At 44.2% G+C, this 27,974-nt stretch overlaps 1 protein-coding gene across 3 annotated transcripts in view; it reads right to left on the reverse strand.

Moving 5' to 3' along the window:
• Positions 1-27,974, reverse strand: part of LOC126284582 (fatty acyl-CoA reductase wat-like) — a 226,256-nt gene that overhangs the window by 2,470 nt on the left and 195,812 nt on the right. For 2 of the 3 annotated variants that reach the window (XM_049983603.1, XM_049983604.1), the window contains 2 exons: positions 23,447-23,698; positions 7,244-7,501 (listed from right to left, as the gene is read on the reverse strand). In XM_049983603.1, coding sequence (XP_049839560.1) covers positions 7,244-7,501; positions 23,447-23,698 — 510 coding nt within the window. The remainder of the gene's footprint in view (positions 1-7,243; positions 7,502-23,446; positions 23,699-27,974) is intronic. The other variant, XM_049983605.1, reaches the window with a different exon arrangement.

Raw genomic sequence — 27,974 nt, forward strand, 5'->3', positions numbered from 1 at the left:
AGAGTGTGAAAACATTTTGTTGGCGCCCATCTATATGGGCGAAAATGATCATCAAAATAAAATAAGAGAAACCACAATTCACGTGCTAGGATTTAAGTGTTTGTTTTTCCCGCGCGCCATTTTAGAGTGGAACGGTACAGAAGTAGCTTCAAGCTGGCTATGCCAGGAACTTAATTGCGAATTCCAGAGTAATCATGTAAATGTTGATGTAGAGATAGTAAATGATTACGGTACTACTACACTGCTTATAAACAGAGCGAGCTGTTTAATGGTGTGCTTTCGGGTGCCCTGTCGACTTGTCCTTGTTTTATTCACAATGCTAGGTGACAAACCCGGCATGGTCCGGGTATGCATTTTGTCACTTTTCTATTACAAACGAAAACAGAACAAAAGTGAATTTTCTTTGTAACGTAATATCGAATAACTTTCATTTCCGTGTTTTCGCGAAAACACCTTTGAAAATGGGAAACAGTTTCTGTACGCGGGGAGCAGCTGCCTCGCGTGTCTCCCAATGCTATTTTGTAAGCGTCTCTGTGCCAACTCCTCGTCATGGCTCTATAGTCAGCCATGTTCTTGCCTACAGACGTTTGCGCTTAGCATTGAATGCTGGCGGAAGTTCTACCAGGTGTCAGGGGTTTCCGTAAGTTGACTTGACTGTAGGAGTATCTTAATGGTAAAGATTAAATGTATTAAAATTTCATGCATGATGCGGCATTTTTTCATGCATTTCAGTGTCTGTGACGTCACATATATTCAACTACGTGTCGTACTATGATATATTTATGTGTGTATATGTATAATACCTCGGCGAAGATCAGTTTGGATTCCGCAGAAATATTGGAACATGTGAGGCAATACTGACCCTACGACTTATCTTAGAAGAAAGATTTAGGAAAGGCAAACCTGCCATTCTAGCACTTGTAGACTTAAAGACCGCTTTTGACAATGTTGACTGAAATACTCTCTTTCAAATTGTGAAGGTGGCAGCGGTAAAATACAGGCAGCGATAGGCTATTTACAATTTGTACAGAAAGCAGATGGCAGTTACAAGAGTCGAGGGGTATGAAAGGGAAGCAGTGCGTGGGAAGGAAGTGAGACAGGGTTGTAGTCTCTCCCTGATGTTATTCAATTTGTATATTGAGCAAGAAGTAAAGGAAACAAAAGAAAAATTCGGAGTAGGTATTAAAATCCATGGAGAAGAAATAAAAACTTTGAGCTTCGCCGATGACATTGTAATTCTGTCAGAGACAGCAAAGGACTTGGAAGAGCAGTAGAACGGAATGGACAGTGTCTTGAAAGGAGGATATAAGATGAACATCAACAAAAGCAAAACAAGGATAATGGAATGTAGTCGAATTAAGTCGGGTGATGCTGAGGGAATTAGATTAGGAAACGAGACACTTAAAGTAGTAAAGGAGTTTTGCTACTTGGGGAGAAAAATAACTGATGATGGTCGAAGTAGAGAGCATATAAAATGTAGATAGGAAATGGCAAGGAAAGCGTTTCTGAAGAAGAGAAATTTGTTAACATCGAGTATAGATTTAAGTGTCAGGAAGTCGTTTCTGAAAGTATTTGTATGGAGTGTAGCCATGTATGGAAGTGAAACATGGACTATAAATAGTTTGGACAAGAAGAGAATAGAAGCTTTCGAAATGTGGTGCTACGGAAGAATGCTGAAGATTAGATGTGTAGATCACATAACTAATGAGGAGGTACTGAATAGAATTGGGGAGAAGAGGAGTTTGTGGCACAACTTGACAAAAAGACGGGACCGGTTCGTAGAACATGTTCTGAGGCATCAAGGGATCAAAAATTTAGCATTGGAGGGCAGCGTGGAGGGTAAAAATCGTAGAGTGAGACCAAGAGATGAATACACTAAGCAGATTCAGAAGGATGTAGGTTGCAATAAGTACTGGGACATGAAGAAGCTTGCACAGGATAGAGTAGCATGGAGAGCTGCATCAAACCAGTCTCAGGACTGAAGACAACAACAACAACAACAACGTATATTCAGCGGAATATGCAGATACTGCCTGCGAAACACGTTGCGAATACAATTAATAGCACAGAGGTAGTACATTTAATCGTTATGTGATACAACATACGAGTATCTCCTGACTATGAGTTAGCAGTTGATGGCTGAAGTGCTGACATCACAGTTACAAATAATCTGCGTAAATCTTTTATGTTAAACACTGACGCAGCGTATGTATGGGTCGTGATAATACCTTTAGCATCAACTAAGCACTGCAGATGTCGCACTGTAGTGGCGGAACTGGTAGCTACACAGTAAATAAGATCATACGCACGGCTGTAGGTGTTTCATTTTCTTGCAGCAGTGAATGTTCGTGGTTCCGAAGATGTGCAGTCAAAGGATGGACATGCAGACACGTGACTACGGCACAGCGATTGTTGCCTTGCAGTAAGGGATGTGGGTACCAGGTTTGATTGAAATCGGCCCAACAGTTTAGGAGGAGAGGTGGAAAACACACGAACATACATACAATCGTTTTTATGATACGTGTGTGGATACTGACTACCGACCCATTCTTCACGGGCAGAGTTTTGCTGTTATGTGATACTCATTGGCTGAACGTTAACCACACGTAACTATTATTGTCCTCGCGCCACTATATCTGAGTTCGATTCACGAGACCCATCACATCCTTTGACGCTCTTTTATTTTTTTTACAGCCCTCACTGATGTACTGTGAAATGAAAACTGTCTCTGCCATTTCCAGCTCTGGTAGATGTGATGGCCGGCGAGATCTTAATAAATAAATTGATTGCTGGACCCGAGGCATAGTTTAAATTGAAACCTCTGTTCCCGTTTACGAGATATTCAGGTATTTTTATTTCGTTAGACTCCTCGATTATAATACTGCCGCCGGTCGAAGTGGCCGAGCGGTTCTAGGCGCTTCAGTCTGGAACAGCGCGACGGCTACGGTCGCAGGTTCGAATCCTGCCTCGCGCATGGATGTGTGTGTCGTCCTTAGTTTAGTTAGGTTTAAGTAGTTCTAAGCTCTAGGGGAGTGATGACCTCAGCTGTTAAGTCCCATAGTGCTCAGAGCCATTTTAACCATTTTTTTATAATGCTGCCCCATAAACTTGTCGTTTTTACCAAATCGTCAGATCTAACGGCCGTTGCTGCCAAAGTCAAGAACGAGATTGAGATTGAGACTGATAACGAGGAAGAGAAGCTCATCTGCCTTATGCTGGCCCAATATCCGAGAATGTCGGTAGACACCTCCGGAAACACGACATCCACTAAGAAAAAAAATGTTAAAGTGTGAGTGAATGCCTAAGGGACCAAACTGTTGAGGTCATCGGTCCATAGACACACTCGCTACTTAAACTAAATTATACTAAGAACAACACACTCACCCATGCCCGTGGAAAGACTCTAACCTCTGGCGGAAGGGGCCGCAGAATCCGTGTCATGGCGCCTCTAACCGCGCGGTCACCCCGCGCGGCCTCAACTAAGATAAAAAGTCTTGCTTGCAATATTAAAGGCAATCTAGGTCTCCCTAAACTGGACGTGTATCGCATTCCATGAGATTGTGGTGTGCCTTACATGTGGCTGTCAAGCAGAAAGTAGATGGGAGATGCAAGTAACATCATTGACACAATCGATCAAAACAACCAAGCAAATTAACTGTCGCGGGGCGCTGCCTCGAATATAATGACGAAATAAAACACTGAGACAGGTATCGAGGTGCAGACTCCAAGTTTCTGAGACCCCACAATCGAGAAGTCTATCGGAATAAATAAATAAAAATGTGAACCAAATTAATAAACAGGGAGGGGGGTTTAAATTTATGCAAGGCTTGGGTCCACACATTCAGTTTATTAAGATCTTGGCGACCATCCATTCACCAAAAATGGAAAACGATGATAGAATTTGCGCTACACGGAATATCAGTACGTGACCTGAGAAACAAAGGAGTAGGAAAGGACGTAGCGGATTCGGGAATCGAACTCGGCTATAAATAGCAGCGCGAGGCCAAGAACAGTCGACAGACTGGTTGTGGTCCAGGCGACGAGTACACGTAGTAGCAAAACTTAAGGCCACCTGAAGAAGACGTATGTCGAACAGGATTTCTGTTTACGTGAACTTTTAAAAAAATGGTTCAAATGGCTCGGAGCACTATGAGACAGACTACGTAAACCTAACTAACCTAAGGACAACACACACATCCATGCCCGAGGCAGGATTAGAACCTGCGAGGGTAGTAGCAGCGCGGTTCCGGACTGAAGCGCCCAGAACCGCTCGGCCACAGCGGCCGGCTTACGTATACTTTCACTTCATTCAGTTCCCCACAAAGTGTCCGGCTGTCTGAGGATAAAAAAACCCTCTTCAGCCACAGCCTAGATATATTTATAAGATGATTGAAACACGAATGAAGAAAGACAATAAATGGTGTTTTTTTTAAGCACGTGGTCGTCAATATTTACGATTCTTACATGAAATGGATAACAATAAACAATTTTTTTTTTGAAAAAGGTCATAGTCTTGGAAAGTATCTATGATTTTCAAAACTTGGTTGATGATTTTATATTACAGTTAAAATATACAGTAGTTACTGGTGATAATGCGAATAATGCTATGGTGTAATGGAGAATATGGTGATACATGAAACTGACGATGATCATGACGAAGGTGGAATGATGACTGTGACCATGGGGGCTTCCAGAACGGTAGATAGCAACTAAAAGTGAGCAAGGGGGAGGAAGAAAATGGAAGGAAGGTGTAAGGTGGAGGACTGTAGACCAGGGATGGGAAGAGAGGTATATCTCGGGACGGATTTCGTCCTGGAGAGTGGGAGTTGTTGATATTCCGGCGTGATATGATGGACACGACACGTAGGCGGATGGAAGGTGTTATTATGGATGTAATGGCGGAGTAGGGTACGTGCATTGGTAATTAGTGGATGGGACACTGGTGCCGCGACTGAGATCTGAGGTTTATGTATTGGATTAGAAAGTGCTCTAGGAAGAGAGGAAGATTTGGCAAGTGCAGGAGTTGATACAGGATGCAAGGTGAGAAAGGTAGGCGGATGCAAAAGGCGAGGCGAAGCGCGTGTCTTCCCAGTATTTCAAGGTACCTATAGAACTTAGGAGGGCGGAGATCCAAGCTACGGGGAGATATAGGAAGATGGGGCGGATGAGGAATTTATAGGCAAGTATATTGATAGAAAGATGTAGACCCCAAGTACGACCTGTTATTAGTTTTAGTCGGTTTCGAGATTTGTGCTACATGGTACGGATGTGTTGCACTCCATGTTAGTTTTCTGTTAGGGTTAGTTCTAAACGCTTTATTGCGCTGTTCAGGGGGCGAGTTGGTTGCTGATACAGAGATGGAAACTGCACGTTTGGCATGGAGGGAATTTGCATGCACATGCATGGTTTGGTTTAGCGGTGAAGCCCACCTTCACTTGGATGGGTTCGTCAATAAGCAGAATTTGCATATTTGGGGGACTGAGAATCCGCATTTCGCGATCGAGAAGTCTCTTCACCACCAGCGGGTGACTGCGTGGGGTACAATGCCCAGTCACGGAATAATCGGCGCGATATTCCTTAACGGCACGGTGCCTTGGCTCAAATGGCCCTGAGCACCATGGGACTTAACATCTGAGGTCATCTGTCTCCTAGAACTCAGAACTGCTTGAACCTAACTAACCTCAGGACATGACACGCATCCATGCCCGAGGCAGGATTCGAACCTGCGACCGCAGGGGTCGCGCAGTTCCAGAGGTAAGCGCCTAGAACCGCTCGGCCACACCGGCCAGCCGCACGGTGACTACCAACCGGTACGTGAAGGTTTCGGAAGATGATCTCATCCCCATTATCCAAAGTGACATTGATTTTCACGAGATGTGGATCATGCAAGTCGGAACTCGATCCCAAGGAAGCAGGAGAACGTTCGATATCCTGGAGGAACACTATTCCGGCTCTGGGGCAGCCAGAGGCCACTGGAATGAGCCTCCATTGGCCGCCATATACTCCGGATCTGAACATACGACTCCTTTTTGTGGGACTGTATTAAAGGCAAGGTGTACAGCAATAAACCCAAAGCAATTGCTGAGCTGAAAACAGCCCTTCAGAAGGTCATAGACAGGATCGATGTTCCGAACCTCAGTGGGTCATGCAGAATTTCGCTATTCGTGTACGCCACATCCACATCATCCCCAATCTCGGCAGGCATATCTAACAAGTTATAACCTAAATCCGAATACCAGTAGTGACGAAACTTCCTGGCAGATTAAAACTGTGTGCCGGACCGAGACTCGAACTCGGAACCTTCCCCTTTCGTGGGCAAGTGCTCTACCAACTGACCTCGTCTACTACCTTCCAAACTTCACAGAATTTCTTCTGCTAGACTTGCAGAACTAGCATTCCTGGAAGCAAGGATATTGCGGAGACGTGGCTTAGCCACAGCCTGGGTGATGTTTCCAGAATGAGATTTTCATTCTGCAGCGGAGTGTGCGCTGATATAAAACTTTGTGGCAGATTTAAACTCTGTGCAGGACCGAGACTCGAACTCGGGACCTTTGCCTTTCGCGGGCAAGTGCTCTATCAACTGAGCTACCCAAGCACGAGTTGGTAGAGCACTTGCCCGTGAAAGGCAAAGGTGCCGAGTTCGAGTCTCAGTCCGGCACACAGTTTTAATCTGCCAGAAAGTTTCAAATCAGCCCACACTCCGCTGCAGAATGAAAGTCTCATTCTGGTATCTGTAGTGACGTTTAAATGTTGAATAAAGTTTCAGCCCGCCGAAGTTTGTAACTAATTTTCTTTTCCATATAGTTCAATGATTGTCACCCTGTAACGTTAGTGGGAAGAGTGGTCGGTCAGTGAAGTAGTAGTAGCAAAAACCAGTCTTGATAGCACAGTCATTTGTTAAAATATGACCGGTTTCGGCCTGTAGTAGTAGGCCATCTTCAGGTAATGCACCACCCGGCTGGCGATGATGGCGCTTGGAACAGCTGTGTTGAGCCCAGGCGCAAAACTGAGTATTTTTGCTAGTGGGGCGGCACAGCTGTTCCAAGCGCCATCGTCGCCAGCTGGATGGTGCATTACCTGAAGATGGCATACTACTATAGGCCGAAACCGGTCTTACTTTAATAAATGACTGTCCCATCAAGACTGGTTTTTTTACCAGTTATGCTACAATTTTGGACATCAGATGGACGGCCGTTCCTGAGGACGGGAGCGGCGAACCGCTCGAACTCCAGCGCGAGCTGACCTCTTCCAGCGCCTCCTGGCGGCGGGCACCGTGTCCATCTCGTCCTTGAGCAGCAGGCGGCGCGCGCCGCGCACGTAGTGGTAGAAGTACTCGTCCCAGTTGAAGCCGCGCATGTCGAACGGCAGCAGCCGGCGGTCCTCGCTGGACAGCCGCGCCCACAGCGCCTTCGTCTGCGAGTTGTCAAAGTCCCAGTGGTGCGTCGCAAACGGCGCGCAGACGTCGATGAAGCGGTGGATCTTGCGGTAGCCCCGCATCAGCCTGTTGTCGGGGCAAAACACAGGGGCAACGAACACTGCTGCCGATCAAAAGTCATTGGACAAATATATTATAATACAACTGACATGTGATTATATTTTCACGCAGTTTGGGTGCATAGATTCTGAGAAATCAGTACCCAGAACAACCACCTCTGGGTGTAATAACGGCCTTGTTACGCCTGGGCGTTGAGTCAAACAGAGCTTGGATGGCGTGTACGCGTACAGCCGCCCATGCAGCCTCAACACGATACCACAGTTCATCAAGAGCAGTGGCTGGCGTATTGCGACGAGCCAGTTGCTCGGCCACCATTGACCAGACGTTTTCAATTGGTGAGAGATCTGGAGAATGTGATGGCCAGGGCAGCAGTCGAACATTTTCTGTATCCAGAAAGGCCCGTACAGGACCTGAAACATGCGGTCGTGCATTATCCTGCTGAAATGTAGGGCTTCGCAGGGATCGAATGAAAGGCAGAGCCACGGGTCGTAACACATCTGAAATGTAACGTCCACTGTTCAAAGTGCCGTCAATGCGAACAAGAGCTGACCGAGACGTGTTGCCTTGGCACCCCATACCATCAAGCCAGTATGGCGATGACGAATACACGCTTCCGATGTGCGTTCACCGCGATGTCGCCAAACGCGGATGCGACCATCATGTTGCTGTAAACTGAACCTGGATTCATCCGAAAAAAAAAACACGTTTTGCCATTCGTGCCCCCTGGTTCGTCGTTCAGTACACCATCGCAGGCGCTCCTGTCTATGATGCAGCGTCAAGGGTAACCGCATCCGTGGTCTCCGAGCTGATAGTCCGTGCTGCTGTAAACGTCGTCCAACTGTTCGTGCAGATGGTTATTGTCTTGCAAACGTCCCCATCTGTTGACTCAGGGTTCGAGACGTGGCCTCACAATCCGTTACAGCCATGCGGATAAGATGCCTGTCATCTCGACTGATAGTGATACGAGGCCGTTGGGATCCAGCACGGTGTTCCGTATTACCCTCCTGAACCCACCGATTCCATATTTCGCTAACAGTCATTGGATCTCGACCAACGCGAGCAGCAATGTCGCGATATGATAAACCATAATCGGCATAGGCTACAATCCGACCTTTATCAAAGTCAGAAAGGTGATGGTACGCATTTCTCCTCCTTACACGAAGCATCATAACAACGTTTCACCAGGCAACGCCGGTCAACTGCTGTTTGTGTATGAGAAATGGGTTGGAAACTTTCATGTCAGCACGTTGCAGGTGTCACCACCGGCGCCAACCTTGTGTGAATGCTCTGAAAAGCTAATCATTTGCATATCACAGCATCTTTTTCCTGTCGGTTAAAATTCGCGTCTGTAGCACGTCATCTTCGTGGTGTAGCAATTTTAATAGCCGGTAGTGTATATCATCTTTTTCCTTCCATCACAATGATTCTATCGTAAACCTTCTCTTAATCTAAAAAAAACCGCAAAACAATTTTTCCTAAATTGTTTGACATAATATCTGTATTAGAACACGGCCTTCACTTTCCGAATAAACATTTTTCTTCCTGTAGGATTTTCTGCTATTGATTAAATTTTTTATAGAGGCATTGGATTTGTGCATGACATTAAGCATTGATACTCATGCGGTCTTCAGTCCAAAGACTGGTTTGATGTAGCTCTCCACGCTCCTCTATCCACCGCAAGCCTTTTCACCTCCGCATAGCTACTGCAGCCGACATCCATTTCAACCTGTTACTACATGCAAGCCTAGTTATCCACAATTTTTGCTCCCAGCACTTTCTTCCACTATCAGATTAACTATTCCTTGATACATCAAAATGCATCATATGTATCTATCCCTGAGCCACAAATTTCACTTTCCTCTAATTCGATTCAGTACCACTTCAATGGTTGCTGAAACTACACATATAATCATCAGCATTCTTCTGTGACACCATATTTCAGAAGGTTCTCTTTGTGTGTGAGCTTCTTGTTATCCATGTTTACTTCCACGTAAGGCTGCACTTCAGATTAACGCCTTCAGAGAACACTTGATGTAATTCGATGTTAACAATTTCATCATTTCAGAAACACATTTGTTGCTATAGTCAATTCGCATTTTAATAGCGTCTCTACTTCAGCCATCACCACTTAGTCGTCAATTACAAAAATACAACTGCTACTATTAGTGTCTAGTAACCTCTTATAACCCCCATAGCAGTGTCTGATTTAACTGGACGCATTCCACTATTCTTGTTTTAATTTCGTTGATATTCATCTTGTAAACTAATTTCAAGACACTGTCTATTCCATTCAGATGCTTTTTTAAGTTGGTTGGTTTGTGGGATTGAAGGGACCAGAATGCTGCGATCATCGGTCCCATTTTTTAAGTTCTTTGCCATGTCTGACAGAATTTCAGTAGTATCGGCAGATCCTAAATTTCAATTCTATTTCTTCTCGCTTAACTTTAGCCCCCTTTCCAAATTTCTCCTTTTTTTACAGCTTGCTCATTGTACTAATTGAGCAATATCAGGGGTAGGTTACAATCCCGGTTGCTTCTCTTTCCAGCCACTGCTTTCTTTTCGTATCCTTCGACTCTCACAACTGCAATCTGGTTCTGTGGTAGCTGTATATAGTTCTGGGTCCCCTGCATTTTATCCCTGTTACCTTCGCAGATTCAAAAAGTGTGTTCCAATCAACATCATCAGAAACTTTCTCTGAGTATACAATGCAATATACAGTGGTATGCCTCTGTCCCATTACTTATTTTTAGCTACCTTTTCTATTTATATTAATTATGTTAACTACTCTGCGTTCATTAAGAATATTATTAGTCACCAGATGTATACATATTGTATAAAACTCTGTCCCAGTTTCAGATTTACGTATTTTATAACTTCCATGTTAACATTATTTCCAGATGCTTTTCAGTTTCTTCAAATACGCCACACTTAAGATCTCTATTGATATAAATATACTGAGGACTTCAACTGAGACCTATTTTCACCTGCAGCATAAAGGAGATTACCATACTGAGGTCCCACTCAGCTCTGTCTGTTTACTTTATCTGCAATCGATTTCTAGGCCATTAAGGGTTCATCTCAGGCATCACCCTATCAATACAAAATAAGTTACAGTTTTAAATATCGTATTTAAGATATATAAAGTACAGAGGTACATATAAAGATAACATCCCTTCAACGGTAGCAAAGGTCTAAAGCTGTTTCAACACCTCACCTTATGAAAATAGTATATTTAATAGTAATACATCAATGACGTGAAAATGGTGGAGAGTAAAAATGGTGGAGAGTAAAAATGAGTAAGACAGCATTGCAAACCCAGTACTCTAATCAATGAATTGTACAGATTGAAAGAAGATTCAAAGTGCCAACAACACCTCCCACTGAGGTCTCGCTAGCCATATGCAAAAAATAATGTAATTATTAATGGTTAGGGTGCTTTACCTTTAATTAGGGCTAAAACATCCCACACGTCTTTTGTTTCTACATCTATGTATATACTGCAAATACGGTAAAGCGTGCTTTAAGCATTCTACTTGTATCGAACGACGTTTATCGTTAGCTTGCAGTTCCGTTCACACAATTCATTTGACAAAAGTAACATGATATTGCTGTGTGTATAATATTTTCTATGGCCAGTATCTGAAAGGAGGATAATGGAATGTAGTGTAACTAAATGAAATAACGCTCAGGGAATTAGTTTAGGAAATGAGGCACTTAAAGATGTGTTTTTCTACTTGGGCAGCAAAATAAGTGATGATAGCCGAAGTAGAGAGGATATAAAATGTAGACTGGTAATGGCAAGAAAACTGTTTCTGAAGAAGAGAAATTTGTTAACATCAAATATAGATTTAAATGTCAGGAAGTCTTTTCCGAAAGTATTTGTATCGAACGTAGCCATGTATACAAGAGAGGAAAAAAAATAAACTCCACCCGTACAGGCCGTGAAGGCCCAATGGTACCGACCGGCCACCGTGTCATCCTCAGCCAATAAACGTCACTGGATGCGGATATGGAGGGGCATGTGGTCAGCACACCGCTCTCCCGGCCGTATGTCAGTTTCCGAGACTGGAGCCGCTACTTCTCAATCAAGCAGCTCCTCAGTTTCCTTCACAAGGGCTGAGTTCACCCCGTTTGAAGCCAGGTGTTACAGAATAATTCTGAAGATGAGATGCGTAGATCACGTAATTAATCAAGAGGTACTGTGTAATATTGGAGAGAAAAGAAATTTGTGGCACATCCTGACTACGAGAAGGGATAGGTCGATAGGACACATTCTGAAACAGCTGAGGCAGGTATCAGCAATTTAGTACTGGCTGGAAGTGTTGGGGATAAAAATCCTAGATGGAGACCAAGAGACAAATACAGTAAGCAGATTCAGAAGATTTTACGTTGTAGTAGTTATTCGGAGACGAAGAGGCTTGCTTCTGATAATGTAGTATGGAGAGATGTATCACACCAGTCTTAGGACTGAAGAACAAAACAGCGACAACAACAATATTTTGTATCCTAAATAACGCAGTTTTTGTCGGAGCTCATTCCTTTTATCTTCCCTGAAAAATAATTATTATACACTGAAGCGAGAAAGAAATTGGTGTAGGCATGCGAATTCAAATACAGAGATACGTAAACAGGCAGAATACGGCGCTGCGGTCGGAAACGCCTGTATGAGACACAAGTGTGTGGCGCAGTTGTTGATCGGTTACTGCTGCTACAATGGTAAGTTATCAAGATTTAAGTGAGTTTGAACTTGTTTGAGTCAGTGTACGAGCGATGGGACACAGCATCTCAGAGATAGCGATGAAGTGGGGATTTTCCCGTACAACCATTTCACGAGTGTACCGTGAATATCAGGAATCCGCCAAAACATCAATCTCCGAAATCGTTGCGGCCGGAAAGAGATCCTACAAGAATGGGTCTAACGACGACTGAAGAGAATCATTCACCGTGACTGAAGTCTAACCCCTACGCAGATTGCTGCAGATGTCAATGCTGGGGCATCAACAAGTGTCAATGTGCGAACCATTCTACGAAGCATCACAAATATTTGCGTACCGTTGATGACTGCACTTCACAAAGGTTTACGCCTCGTTTGGGCCCATCAACACCGACAGTGGACTGTTGATGACTGGAAACATGTTTCCTGATCGGACGAGTCTCGTTTCAAATTGTATCGAGTGGATGGATGTGTACGGGTATGGGGACAACCTTATGAATCCATGGACCCTTCATGTCGGCAGGGGACTTTTCAAGCTAGTGGAGGCTCTGTAATAGCGTGGGGCGTGTGCAGTTGGAGTGATATGGTACCCCTGATACCTCTAGATACGACTTTGACACGTCACTGGTACGTAAGCATCCTGTCTGATCACCTGCATCCATTCATGTCTATTGTGCATTCCGACGGACTTGTGCAATTCCAGCAGGACAATGCGACACACAACGCGTCCAGAATTTCTGCAGAGGGGCTCCAGAATCACTTTTTCGAGTTTAAACACTTCTGCTGGCCATGAAACTCCCCAGACATGAACAAATTGAGCATATCTGGGTTGTCTTGCAGCATGCTGTTCAGAAGAGATATCCACTCCTCATACTCTTACGGATTTATGTTCAAATGTTCAAATGTGTGCGAAATCTTATGGGACTCAAGTGCTAAGGTCATCAGTCCCTAAGCTTACACACTACTTCACCTAAATTATCCTAAGGACAAAGACGCACACACGCATGCCCGAGGGAGGACTCGAACCTCCGCCGAGACCAGCCGCTCAGTCCGTGACTGCAGCGCCCTAGACCGCTCGCCTAATCCCGCGCGGCTACGGATTTATGAGCAGCCCAGCACGATTCATGGTCAATTCCGCCCAGGAGTACTTCAGACATTAGTAGAGTCCATGCCGCGTCTCGTTGCGGCACTTCTGCCTGCTCGTGGGGCCCCACACGATATTAGGCACGTGTACCAGTTTCTTTGGCTCCTCAGTGTAATAAGTAGTGCATTTTGGGCGCAGCAAGGATAAAATATCAGAGATGCCAAAATATTGATGTTCATTAACGGTTAGACTAAAATAATGAGATTATTGTTGTTATTATCGTCATATCATCACCTTTCCCATGGTCGATATTTGAGCTACGCCCTTTATCAGTTAAGTCAAATGGCACATATTTATGTAAGTAATGGATGCATATTAAACGCGAAGGGAGCCTCTCAATCATGTCACACCAAACACAAAATGGCCGCGTGCTATGGCTGTGATATGTACGCCAATTTCCGCCGACGAATTTTACTTGCTATGAGACGTTGACACTGAGGTCGTAATTCCTCAGCCTAGCTATTCGGCAACCCATCGTACGGTACTGGTCTACAGGTTTCGGTTAAGGAATGTGCACAGCCGCAGCCGTAACGGTTTGTATCCATACGTGGCGTTGAATACGCGATAAAACACAGCCTGAGAATACGAGCCTGCTGTGTGTTTAACGACTTTGATTACCGCTACAAAAACCTTGGGTCCCGGTATCGTTCCCGGGCGCTGCTCAGAATTTGAATAAAATCAACAACGGGTTTGATGGCCGAAGAGCATATGGGACGAGTCATTCCCATTCTCTCAATAGCCTTGTCAAAAGAGGGAAGAAGAGCAAATAGTTACAAGATACCCTCTCACCCTGGGGATCGATTGATCAGCAATGATAGTCTGCGTGAATATACAAGAATCAAACGACATCAGTAAATTAAAGACACATAACGTGTATACACAGGATATTCAACACAATATATTCATGAAGGGCACTTTACTGGCAAAGAATTTTGGGGCGATAAATCAGCCTCGCATTCAGACCTCTGAGGGGGACGGTTCGCAAGGTATTGTCAGAAGGGTGACCAATAGTGCTGACGCTTTACGTATTGCAGCGTAGAACGTCAGAAGAACGAATTTCGCAGGGAAACTGACGAATCTGAAAAGTGATATGAGAAAACTAAAGTTAGAACTTGTAGGAAGAAACTGAAAGACAAAGAGCGTAGATTTCTGCACAGATGAATGTAGGGTAATAACAACAGCACCAGCGAATATTGTTTTAGGTGTTAGCAAAATTATGAAGAGATAGGTATGCTATATGCTGAGTTACTCTGAATAACTCAGCGACCGAACTATTTTTCTGAGGACTGAAACTAAGCAGACATCAGTTATTATTTTACAGGCTTACATGCCCACACCAGAAGTAGCTGATGAAAAATAAATATACGGAGTAACAGGGGTACTCACAAAATACTTGATGTACGTTAGAGGTTTGACAGTTCTGCGGCACTATAACGCAACTGTATCAGAGGAAATTGAACGCAAATTTAGTGGGGAATGGGGTGGGGGAAAGGAATGAGAGACGAGAAAGATTTACAGAACTCTGCCATAGGTTTCAACTGGTTGTAGCGACCACATCTTCCCAAATTCAGAAGGGTGGAAGATTTATACGGAATTGTCTTGGAGACAATGGGAGATATCAACTGGACTACGTCAGTGTTAGACAAACATTTGGCAATCAAAACCTATAAAGCAAAGAAAACCCAAGTGAGGACATAGGCCATAACCTTGTAGTGATTAACATCAGGCTGAAACAGAAGAGAATAAGAAGAATGAGTGTACAGTGAAATGGAATATAGGAAACTTAGCGGCGGTGATATGAAGTGAAAATTCTGTGAGGCAGTGTGTAACTGCCTCAGTAAAAGTGTTGAGAGTAGCTCAGCAGAAGACGAGTCGAAATAATTCAATCAAAACAGTCCGAAATGAAACAGACAGTATTCAGCTGCATTCTGTTGACGGCACTAAGAACACCACATTCCAGCAACTGTCAAATCGGCTGACGGTAAAAACCAAGGAAAAAAGTCCGTAATATACAAAATGCACCAAAGGAACTCCGTAACGTAGAAGAAGACGAAAGAAAGAATTTCCCGCTCATAAGGAACGTACGGTATTGCTTCACGTGCCTAATGTAAAAATAAATGTCACAGTTTTGACATCAGCGTGTCCATCTTCAGCCGGCTGTTGTAGACGAGCGGTTCTAAGCGCTTTAGTCTGGAACCGTGCGACAGCTACAGTAGCAAGTTTGAATCCTGCCTCGGGCATAGATGTGTGTAACGTCCTTAGGTTAGTTAGGTTTAAGTGGTTCTAAGTTCTAGGGGACTGATGACCTCAGATGTTAAGTCCCATAGGGCTCAGAGCCAGTTTAACCATTTGTGTCCATCTTCCTTTATCATGTCGGGCGGCGAAACACTGAAAATCTAAATCATCATTGGCTTGACGTCATAGCTCTGTTGCGGTGAAACAGTTACGCAAACGACCCCGCTCACCAGAGGACGTACGATAATGCACAGTTGTATCGAACAACTGTCAACTCCTTTGCGAGAGGCTGATATTTCTCAGGTAAGTCCCGGTTCGGAGGCGCGTGCGGTTTTGGGAAACAGCCCGTGTGCACAACCCGTGAGCAGAGAATGAGTTACTATATCCCAAGTATACTACACTGTGCAACAGAATAAAAGGACAACATTTACAAAATTCTGTATCTCCCTCCCATTCCGACGCTTAAGTGCGAAATTTGGTTCAAAGCTATGGACAACCTTTCTCTGTAAAGGTGCAAAAGCGTGGGGCCCTGTGACGTCACCCTCGGGCTCTACGAGGCTTCAAAAAGCGAGGTGTCAACACATGCGGAAAACAGCTCAGAAGTTCATTTGATGTGTAAGGTTGGTTAATGCTCACACACTGGCACCAAATCTCACCAGATTTCTGCCCAATGCCGCCATGGACGTGTCTCCCGATCGGAAGGTCGTCGTAGCTCCTCTTATTTACATTTTATTTTTGACGCCTCTGCGATGAGGGTCAGACCCACGACTATCAACATTGAAATCACGCATTTTTCTTACGAGTGGCCAAGGAAAACATTCCAGATAGCCACTCAGAATCGACACGAAAAGGCCTCAGGGGGTGGCATAAAGAGCGTTGATTCTCCCACATTTTGCGGTCGGAAGCTACAATTCTCTATGCGATAAGAAACAAGGCGATGTTCTTGAAAGCGTTTGACACAGCTGACCATCCTCCCCCCGCCATCCCTGGGCGTTTCATTCCTACTCTGAGGACATCGTGCGGAGGAAGGAGGTTGTAACCCCTTTGAACGTGATCTGAGTCCTTTTGCGTGCAGTTCGAATGCTCCAGCATACAGTGTCGAACCACTATAGACCTTCTACATTTACATCTACATACATGCTCCGCAATCCACTATATGGTGCGTGGCGGAGGGTACCTCGTACCACAACTAGCATCTTCCCTCCCTGTTCCACTACCAAACAGAAACAGCGAAAAATTACCTGTATGCCTCTGTACGAGCCCTAATCTCTCTTATCTTATTTTTTTTTTGTCTTTCCGCGAAATATAAGTTGGCGGCAGTAAAATTGCACCGCAGTTAGCCTCAAATGCTGGTTCTCTAAATTTCCTCAGTAGCGATTCACGAAAAGAACGCCTCCTTTCTTCTAGAGACTCCCACCCGAGTTCCTGAAGCATTTCGTAATACTCGCGTGATGATCGAACCTACCAGTAACAAAATCTAGCAGCCCGCCTCTGATTTGCTTCTATCTCCTCCCTGAATCCGACCTGATATGGATCCCAAACACTCGAGCAGTACTCAAGAATAGGTCATATTAGTGTTTTATAAGCGGTCTCCTTTACAGACCAACCACATCTTCCTAAAATTCTACCAATGAACCGAAGACGACTATCCGCCTTCCCCGCAACTGCCATTGCATGCTTGTCCCACTTCATATCGCTCTGCAATTTTACGCCCAAATATTTAATCGACGTGACTGTGTCAAGCGCTACACAACTAACGGAATATTCAAACATTACGGGATTCATTTTCCTATTCATCTGCATTAATTTACATTTATCTATATTTAGAGTTAGCTGCCATTCATTGAACCAGTCACAAATCCTGTCCAAGTCATCTTGTATCCTGCTACAGTCACTCAACGACGACACCTTCCCGTACACCACAGCATCATCAGCAAACAGCCGCACATTGCTATCCACCCTATCCAAAAAAAAACATTTATGTAGATAGAAAACAACAGCGTACCTACCCCACTTCCCTGGGGCACTCCAGATGATTCCCTCACCTCCGACGAACACTCACCACGAGAACAACGTACTGGGTTTTATTACTTAAGATGTCTTCGAGCCACTCACACACTTGGGAACCAATCCCATATGCTCGTACCTTAGTTAGGAATCTGCAGTGGGGCACCGAGTCAAACACTTTACGGAAGTCAAGGAATATGGCATCCATGGTTCGGAAGATATCATGTGAAAAAAGGGCGAGTTGCGTATCGCAGGAGCGATGCTTTCTAAAGCCGTGCTGTTGCATGGACAGCAATTTCTCTGTCTCAAGGAAATTGATTATATTCGAACTGAGAATATGTTCGAGAATCCTGAAACAAACCGATGTTAAGGATATTGTTCTGCAATTTTGAGGATCCGTCCTTCTACCCTTCTTATATACAGGCGTCACCTGCGCTTTTTTCCAGTCGCTCGGGACTTTACGTTGGGCAAGAGATTCGCTATAAATGCAAGCTTAGTAAGGAGCCAATGCAGTAGCGTACTCTCTGTAAAACCGAATTGGAATCCCATCAGGACCTGGAGATTTATTTATTTGCAACCCATTCAGCTGCTTTACAACCCCAGGGATGTCTATCACTATGTCCTCCATATGGGAATCTGTACAAGACTCAAACGGCGGTACGTTTGTACGATCCTTTGGAAACCATTCGATGAGAACTGAACTTGAGAAAGAAACGTTTTTATGCTTTTTCATCCTTCCTTTTTTATGCCTTTCTATGGTGTGATCAAGGAGGTGGGCACATTAAAATGTGTGTGAGTGAAACGGCATAGTGTCCCTCTAACACCTCCCCCCCCCCCCCCCCTACCCAATTCGGCAACACCCTCGTACGTCAGTTGCGCATAATACACAATTACCTTCAGAAACTTCGGTACGCATTCTTTCTTGCGTCTGCTACAGCAGGTTAACACCATCTGAGGGGTGTCGAAGAGGTTTCCCAACCCATAGGCGCTACAGCAGCTACGAGGCTCAATGTGCGTTGAAATTTCTGACAGGTACAGAGTGACATAGAAAAACGAGAGCATTTCTACAATCCAAAAAACTAGAAGTGATGAACTTAAGAAATTGGGTTCATAGTAATTAATATCTTACAACTTTGCCATTTACGAAACATTAATGCATTTCTCACTTTCTTTAGATGGCGCCCTCCTGTAGGAATACATTCGTGAAATCTGCAACTGAGATTCCTCATTGACCGCTGCAACATCTCAGCTGGGATACTATGAACTGCATCCCGAATTCTGTTTTTTAACTCATCTAGGTTTCCTGGCCGAGTCGTGTAGAATTTGCTCTTGTGGTAGACTCACAAGAAAAAATCACAAACGTATAAATCTGGCGATCTAAGGGGGAAGGGAATGTTACCGAATCGTGAGTTCACACGGTTCTCAACCAATTCTCGCACATATACCATTGATTGCCGTACAATGTGTGATGTTGCCCCGTCCTGTTGAAACTAGGCTTCTTGAAGATTTAGTAAGTTGTTCACCGCAGGTGTAACGAAAGTTCGTAACATCTCCACGTAACGATCGGCATTGACAGTTATTGTGTTTCCCTTTTCATTTGCAAAAGAATTCGGTCCGATAATCCCATGTGATGAAACACCACACCTTACTGTCACTTTACTACCGTGTAAATGGCGCTCATGAGCATTATTATTATTTGTGTTTGCTCAGTAACGGCAGTTCTGTTTATTCACATACCCTGTGAGATGAAAATGCGCCTCATCTGACATCCACAACCTGCCTAGAAATTCATCGTCATTACTTATTTTTGTTATCATTGGTTGACAGAATCCTAATCGTGACCGGTAATCGTTGTCCTTCAGTTGTTGCATCATATGTAGTTTGTACGGATGGAATTTTAAACCAAAATGAAGAATTATGCGAACACTCTCCTGGGTCCTGGGACATTTTAACCACTGCTGCATGCCTACTAATTGAATGCCGTAGGCTCCGTAAGACAGACTCGCGTACAACATCAATGCTCGCTGGAGAACGCACACTTCTTGGACGTCCTGTTGGTTTCTTATTGAGGGCAGATCCAGTCTCTTCAGAGTTATTAATCCAACACTTTATCGCGTGTTTCGACGGAACGACATCATGACGTCCTAAATTATGAAAACGTCGAAACTACCAAAATATCCTTGTTTTTATAAAACATCTTTATGGCTAACGCCCGCTGTTGTCCGTTCGACTGATCCATGATTACTGAAACGGGAGACTGTTTAGTCGCTAACTGTCACTAACACGCAGTGCTGCCACCTGTCCAACGGCAGGCACTACGCATTTCAAACATTCCCGGTATTCTGGGTCACTCTGTACATTAGTAAGGTGCTCAAGTAATGCGGGTGGGTGGTGCCGAGCGCGTTGCCGAACAGGGTATCTTAGACTGACACGTCGCCCCTTCTCTATTCACACACATCTTAATGTTATCCTCCTGCCCCCCTCCCCCCCCGCCATCCCACTGATTACGCTGTAGTAGGGCGCGAAAAAGGAGGGATGAAAAAGACTATGATCCCTTTGCTGCTTCGGGTCATGTTGAGATTCCATCGAACAATTTTTATCAGTCGTTAGTGATTCCAATCAGTACAGCAGAGCAAAAACTGCGGTTGCGCTACGCTCCGAAGGGGTCACATCACGTTCAGTGAGGCTGCAGCCCCACGATATCATCAGAGTAGGTTTGAAACGTCCAGGGGTTGGCATCAGTGTCGGACGTTGTCAAGCACGTCGTCCTGTTGCTCACTGCGCTGCGAACTGTTGTTTTCGACCGCGAAATGTGTGGTAATCGATGTTCCAGAGGCAGGGGTGGTTTCACTGATGCCATTTAAGACACCTGCTAAGTATCGGTGTGTCTGAAATTTCTTCCTCGGCCACCCATAATAACTCTGGACCATTTCAACTCTGGGTATCGACGTTTTGACCTCCTTCCCAGAGGCGTGAAAAGGAAGGGTGAAACGTTAGATCTGGAGTGAAGACCTTCCCTTCGTGTAGTATTGGGTGAATTTTTTGTGACATTATAAACCCATCTTATATCGTATACGAACTTCTGAGCTGTGGCCTCTTTTCTTGCATGCGTCGCACCTTGCCGTTCGAGCTGTCGCCGAACCCGAGGGTGACGTCGATGTGCGCCACACTTTTGCACGATTATAGAGGAACGCTGTACGCATCTTTAAGCCAAAATTCAAACTTACGCGTCTCAATGGGTGACAATAACGTGGTTTAGAAAACGTAATCCTTTTGTTTTGTGGTGCAGTGTAGACAGCCAACAGCAGAGTATTGGACAGGGACAAAGTGTTTTAAAATAGATGGAGGAGAGCTACAAGCAACAAAAGGGAACTGTTGGGGAGGTAGTGGACGACGTAGAAGACCTTTAAGCTCAGCAACACACGTGCGTACAAAGTGTGGAACGCAGCGTGAGTGAAAGCAACTGAATACTCAAAGCAAAAACCTCATAAAAAAGTTTCTAGCTGTTGTGACTCATCTTCAAGAGAAATGTTTTCAAAAATTGCTAATTATTAGGTTACATGTAGATGTTTGGAAGCTATGAACCAACAATGTGAACTTTTTTCTGGGAGTGATGTTGAACCCGTTAGTGAACAGAAAACAGTGATTCTTCGTTCACTAAAGAATTAGACGACTCTAGAAGGAAGAAGAAAATATTATGTCATGTTAGTACTGACTTAAAAGTAAAATGGGAACAACGAAACTATCCCAGCATTCACAAAAGTGCTGTGATCTGCATGTCAACGTCTATTACCTGTTCAACTTATATAAGGCTATTTTATATGACTATATGGAAATATTGTCTTGTAAAATATATAGTTTGCTCCTCACAATGCTCCTCTATCAGAATGGATCCTGACTCCAGAGGAGAGTCTCGTAACTATATTTTCCATTTTCACATCACACTCATCCATACACGAGGCAGGATTCAAACCTGCGACCGTAGCGGTCGCGCGGTTCCAGACTGAAGCGCCTAGAACCACTCGGCCACAGCGGCCAGTACATAAGAAGGTCTCATTTCTAGTCCCACAATTTTGTTCTTCCTGCAGCAGTTACTACTATTAAAACTTATGTAACAATTACTTAGACTAATACTTGTACTACGACGACTTATGACAGTGTTACGTTTTCGAACCTCAGAGCACATATAAGTAATGTATTTTGTAGTGTAGCTCCATTTAATTTCTTCCCCTTCTTGGGTGAGAAAGCCACACACATTTTCCTATTGTTTTTCTAATCATTATGAAACAGATCGCCGTTCATGCTGGATCCAGCAATATCAGGGTGTCTTCACATCGTATAACAATGGATCAGAGTGCGTCACACACGTCATTGATTCTTCTCAGGTACTGTTTTGCACGCACACTACATTTCGCTGTTCCCACTGTTAGCGAGCCAAGTGACTGTAGGGCTATCGGGCACATTCTCGATCGCTACGATGGTGATTTGACAAGTCTCGTAAAAAAGCAAGACAATTGTTTGTTTCTTAAGCAACTCACCTTACTTCTCGACATAGTTTCCTTTGACGGATATGCACTTGGTCCAGCGATCGTACAGGTTTTTCATACTATTGGGAAAATGAGCTCTGTCAAAATCTGCAAAATACTCAGTGACTGCAACTATCACCTCTCAGCAAGCCAACATTTCAAGTTAGGGAACCGGCAGAAGCCACATGGGGTAAAGGATGGTGAAAAGGGTGGACGAGGTGCCAGTTCGAAGCCCAGCTCATGCACGTTCCCCATTTTTATCGCTGATACGTGGGATGGCGCATTATCCTGTTGAAAGAACACCTTTCTTCATACCAACCTTGCTCTTTTTTCAGGCAACGCAAGTTTCAAACGATCCAGCAATGGAACAGAATAGGATCCAGTTACGGTTCTGCCTTTTTCCAAGTAATCTGTGAGGATTATGCCTTGAGAATCCTAAAAACACTGGCCATCACTTCACCAGCTGACAAAATGGTCTTTGCCTTCTTTGGTACACTTTCACCAGCCTTTGTCCATGTTTTAACTGCCATTTTGATTCTTGTGTGTAATGATGGATCCTGGTTTCTTAAACAGTCAAAAATCGGCGCAAAACGTCTTGCGGACTGCCAGTAACCATCTCTAGATGTTGTGCTGAAATGTTGTGTCGGATGCACTTCCGATTGAACGTGAGCAATTGCAGCACTCATCTCGCACATAACTTCTTCATAGTGAATTCTTCTTGCTGGATATTACAAACTCGCTCAGTTGAGATGCCTACTCTTTCAGAAATCACACGAATTTTTATTCAGCCGCCTTGCAGTACCGTATCATAGATTTTGTCAATCGTTTCCTTTGTGGAGACCACAATTGCGTGGCCGAAGAGTGCTCCATATTTAGTTCTTATCTGAACACGTTTAAATTCATTAATCCGAAAGCAAATTTACCCAGCGGTCGAATCCCTCAAATGAAACTGTTTAATAACAGTACTAAAGTCTGTTTTCACCATTTTAAATCACAGTCGGCACACTCACCAACTGAGACATATGTCAACAGTGAACTGTACGCTATACATTGTTGAATTTCATTATACGACCATAGGAATAATCAAGCTTGCCAACATGAAGGCATGACAAAAATGTTCATTTCTTTCATGGAAATTTACTAGTCTTATCAAACCACCTACCATTCTCAACCTCTAAGCTCGTCTAACAATGTAACTTGTCTTAGCTATTGTGTCTGTTGACTACAGTTACGCCTTGCCATTTCAGATACAGCATAGGCTAGAACATTTAGAGTAGCTAAGTCCTCTTTGGAATGTGTTTCTACTTTACAATTTGGATACTCACATGGGCTTCTTACCGACGAGCAGGAGGGCAGTGTCGACGAGCATGGCGGGCACCAGGTGCAGCATGGTCTTCCAGAAGAGGAAGAGGAACCGGTTGGCGACCAGCATCAGCGAGACGTACCACATGGCGTGCACCGTGGGGATCTTCATGCCGTGCCGCATGAAGCTGGCGCGGTACTCGTACCACGTGAGCGGGCAGTCGGCCGACGACACATGGTGGTACACCGGTTGCTCACCCTCGTTCTTGTTCCTGCTGCAGAGAGCGCTGGTTACTCACACGGGCATCCTGGGTACGGGGGGGGGGGGGGGGGGGAAGCGCTGGAAGCGAGGTAGTCCCACTACTGACCAGCACAGAGCTGTGGGAAGGGGAGAAGAAACAACAGTGTGAGGGAAACATTAAAGAGGTGTACTGTGTGCTCCACACATGTGGAACCCACCTTCTAAAACAAAGCAAAAAAGGGATCAACAGAAATTGAAAATCAAGAATGGAGAAAACTAATGACGCTATGTTACCAACACGGCGGCCAATTCCGAAATCGCGATCGTACTTAAGATTCGCATTTATCAAAAGGGTAGAAGGCCATGTGACACGTAAACAATTACACAAGAAAAGCAATTATTATAAATACTAGACATTGTCAACTGGAGAGCGATCATGTATTTAGTGTAAAGAAAGCTTCCGCTATGAAGTTTTTATTGCCGTGATCGCATTTCCGTACACTGGATTACTAGTTTCGGCAGGCCTAAGCTGCCATCATCAGATTCTCACTGTACAGGTTATGAAATCATGCTGTGCGATAAATAGCAGTGGCCGAGCGGTTCTAGGCGCTTGAGTCTGGAACCGAGCGACCGCTACGGTCACAGGTTCGAATCCTGCCTCGGGCATGGATGTGTGTGATGTCCTTAGGTCAGTAAGGTTTAAGTAGTTCTAAGTTCTTGGGGACTGATGACCTCAGATGTTAAGTCCCATAGTGCTCCGAGCCATTGTTGATAAATCGCACGTTTGTTTCTGTACCGTCGTAACGAACTCGTGAGGAAATATAACTCTGTTCTAATGACAACACAGAGTTATAGAGGTGTAGCATGGTAAGAAGTGCCGCCTGTGTCTGAGTTGACAGGTTAGTCCTGCTGCAACTAATAATCCAGTGTACCAACATGTTATCAAGGCAATAAAAACTTCATACCTGGAGCTTTTTTTGGATTAAAAACAACGATGTCTTCCATTTGAGTTTAGCTTTATTCATTATTGAGTTATATCGAATCTTTGCAGAATGACACAAATACTGGTGGTAACACATCAAGGCTAAAGGATGCGTCCGACACATTCTAAGGTTTGAAAAAAATGATTCTGGTTACTAGAACACGACATTATGAAACACTAAAATACTAAAATTGTTTTGATCGAATCTGCGGCGGTCCTTTTCAGGGCGGATACTCGCTGGATTCTGATGATGGTTTTCCACTGTATACTGTGTTATGCTGGTTGTCAGGTGGCTGTAGACTTGACATTCTAGGATGCCATTGGACAATAAAAGATTGCTATGGAACGAGCGCTGTTGCCTATGCTACACTGGCAGGGCGTTGGTAGGCAATAGTGAGTCGGCAGCCTGTATCCAGCTGGTGTAGCTGGATAAAGCCCATCGGTAATTCGTAACCACCCTGCTTGTAACCATCCTCCAAGTTCCTGCTGTTTGGGCTTCCACTTGTTTCGATAGCTTAGACGAGGTTCTTGAAAATTAAGAGTTCGGCCACACTCGTGGTGGTGTTGAGCCCTAGCTGATTCGTTGTGTCACTCGGTACTAAGCAGCGTTCATGTTCTGATACACCAGGGATAATCGGTCCCTTGGTTGCACCACCATAGACTTCATTGCATTCACATCTCTGTTCGTAGATGCCTGCCCTACGGAGAGCATGTACGGAATCTTTCGTGGGCCTCAACAAATCTTGGATCTTGAGGCCAGCCTGGAATATTGCTTTAATGTCTCCGCGACGCAGCACCTTGCCTACACGGTCACTCTTCATTTGTATGTTGTATCTCGACTGTACTCGTAGCTCACTGTATGTCCTTGTTGCTACACCCATTCGTAAGGCATGTTCTTCCGATATCGTTCATTTTATGTTGGACGTTGTCAGTGTTGCTAATCCGGTGAGATTGGGCTCTCAACACCAGTGTTCTTTTGTAATGAAAATGTAACGTGCGTGAAATCTTATGGGACTTAACTGCTAAGGCCATCAGTCCCTAAACTTACACACTACTTAACCTAAATCATCCTAAGGACAAACACACACACCTATGCCCGAGGGAGGGCTCGAACCTCCGCCGGGATCAGCCTGTTCTTTAGTACTGGATGGTAGTGTGACACTGCATGCAGATATCTGTTAGTGTGCATCAGTATTCTGTACACTTTACGTCCAAATTCGTCCCTACAAGCTCTGTACACTTCTATATCCAGAAAAAGAATCGCTTCATTACTATTTAATTCTAGTGCGAAGTGTGTGGTTTTATAAGAGATGTTGAGGTGCAGAAAAAATACACTTGGTTCTGTTTCCCAATATGGCCATATGACGAATGTTGTCCACGTACCTCTGCCCGCAGTTTGGGTGCAGCGGTTCAGAACTATTACCAAAACCGCCGGCGGTCAGACAGTCAGATCGGTACTAACCGTTGTACATCGACGAAGTATCAACCAAAACTGCGAAATAGTTTGTGCTATGTGCTGTCGTCCAGGAGAACGTGCGTGAGTACTTGTGATCACCTCCCCGTTCATGTTGTTAGGGTTTTAAATACTTAGATACCTTCTCTTATTTTCCGCTGCTGTATCCACAGCTGAGGACAAGGAACGCGAACTTCCTCAAAATTAAGAGTCCTGGTGGTGTTCACCTATAGCGGTATGCTGTGCTATCGCTGTATAGAGTGAAAAGATGTACATTCGTAGAACTGGCATGCTTCAATTCTCGATTTCTCGTAATTTTTTTCGTTCCTTACACTTTTGACGTTTAACCTCGGGTACACGCGAATGGCAGCGCAGGCTAGCAAATGGAAATTCCATTGTTGTTGTTGTTGTTGTTGTTGTGGTCTTCAGTCCTGCGCCTGGTTTGATGCAGCTCCCATGCTACTCTATCCTGTGCAAGCTTCTTCATCTCCCAGTACCTACTGCAACCTACATCCTTCTGAATCTCCTTTCTGTATTCATCTCTTGGTCTCCGTCTACGATTTTTACCCTCCACGTTGCCCTCCAGTGCTAAATTGGTGATTCCTTGATGGCTCAAAACATGTCCTACCAACCTATCTCTCCTTCTGGTCAAGTTGTGCCACAAACTCCTCTTCTCACCAATTCTATTCAGTACCTCCTCATTAGTTATATGATCTACCCATCTAATCTTCAGCATTCTTCTGTAGCACCACATTTCAAAAGCTTCTATTCTCTTCTTGTCTAAACTGTTTATCGTCCATGTTTCACTTCCATACCTTCATAAAAATACTTTCAGAAACGACTTCCTGACACTTAAATCAGTACTCGACGTTAACAAATTTTTCTACTTCAGAAACGCTTTCCTTGCCATTGCCAGTCTACATTTTATATCCTCTCTACTTCGACTATATCAGTTATTTTGCTCCCCAAACTTCCTTTACTAATTAAAGTGTCTCATTTCCTAATCTAATTCCCACAGCATCACCCGACTTAATTCGACTACATTCCATTATCCTCGTTTTGCTATTGTTGATGTTCATCTTATACTCTCCTTTCAAGACACTGTCCATTCTGTTCAACTGCTCTTCCAGGTCGTTTGCTGTCTCTGACAGAATTACAACGTCATCGGCGAACCTCAACGTTTTTATTTCTTCTCCATAGACTTTAATATCTACTCCGAATTTTTCTTTTGTTTCCTTTACTGCTTGCTCAATATACAGATTGAATAACATCGGGGAGAGGCTACAACCCTGTCTCACTGCATCCCTTTCATAGCCCTCGACTCTTATAACCGCCACCTCGTTTCTGTACAAATTGTAAATAGCCTTTCGCTCCCTGTATTTTACTCCTGCCAGCTTCATAATTTGAAAGAGAGTATTCCAGTCAATATTGTCGAAATCTTTCTCTGAGTCTACAAATGCTAGAAACGTACGTTTGCCTTTCCTTGATATAGCTTCTAAGATAAGTCGTAGGGTCAGTATTGCCTCACGTGTTCTAACATTTCTACGGAATCCAAACTGATCTCTCCCGAGGTCGGCTTCTACCTGATTTTCCATTCGTCTGTAAAGAATTCGCGGTGGCTGTGACTTATTAAATTGACAGTCCGGTAATTTTCACATCTGTCAACACCTGCTTTCTTTGGGATTGGAATTATTATATTCTTCTTGAAGTCTGAGGGAATTTCGCCAGTTTCATACATCTTGCTCACCAGATGGTAGAGTTTTGTCAGGACTGGCTCTCCCAAGGCTGTCAGTAGTTCTAACGGAATATTATCTACTCCCAGGGTCTTGTTTCGACTAAGGTTCCCTACAGACATCAGTGGCTGTCTCCAGCTCC

The sequence above is a fragment of the Schistocerca gregaria genome, chromosome 8, assembly GCF_023897955.1.
Source record: "Schistocerca gregaria isolate iqSchGreg1 chromosome 8, iqSchGreg1.2, whole genome shotgun sequence".
NCBI classification, from domain to species: Eukaryota; Metazoa; Arthropoda; class Insecta; order Orthoptera; family Acrididae; genus Schistocerca; species Schistocerca gregaria.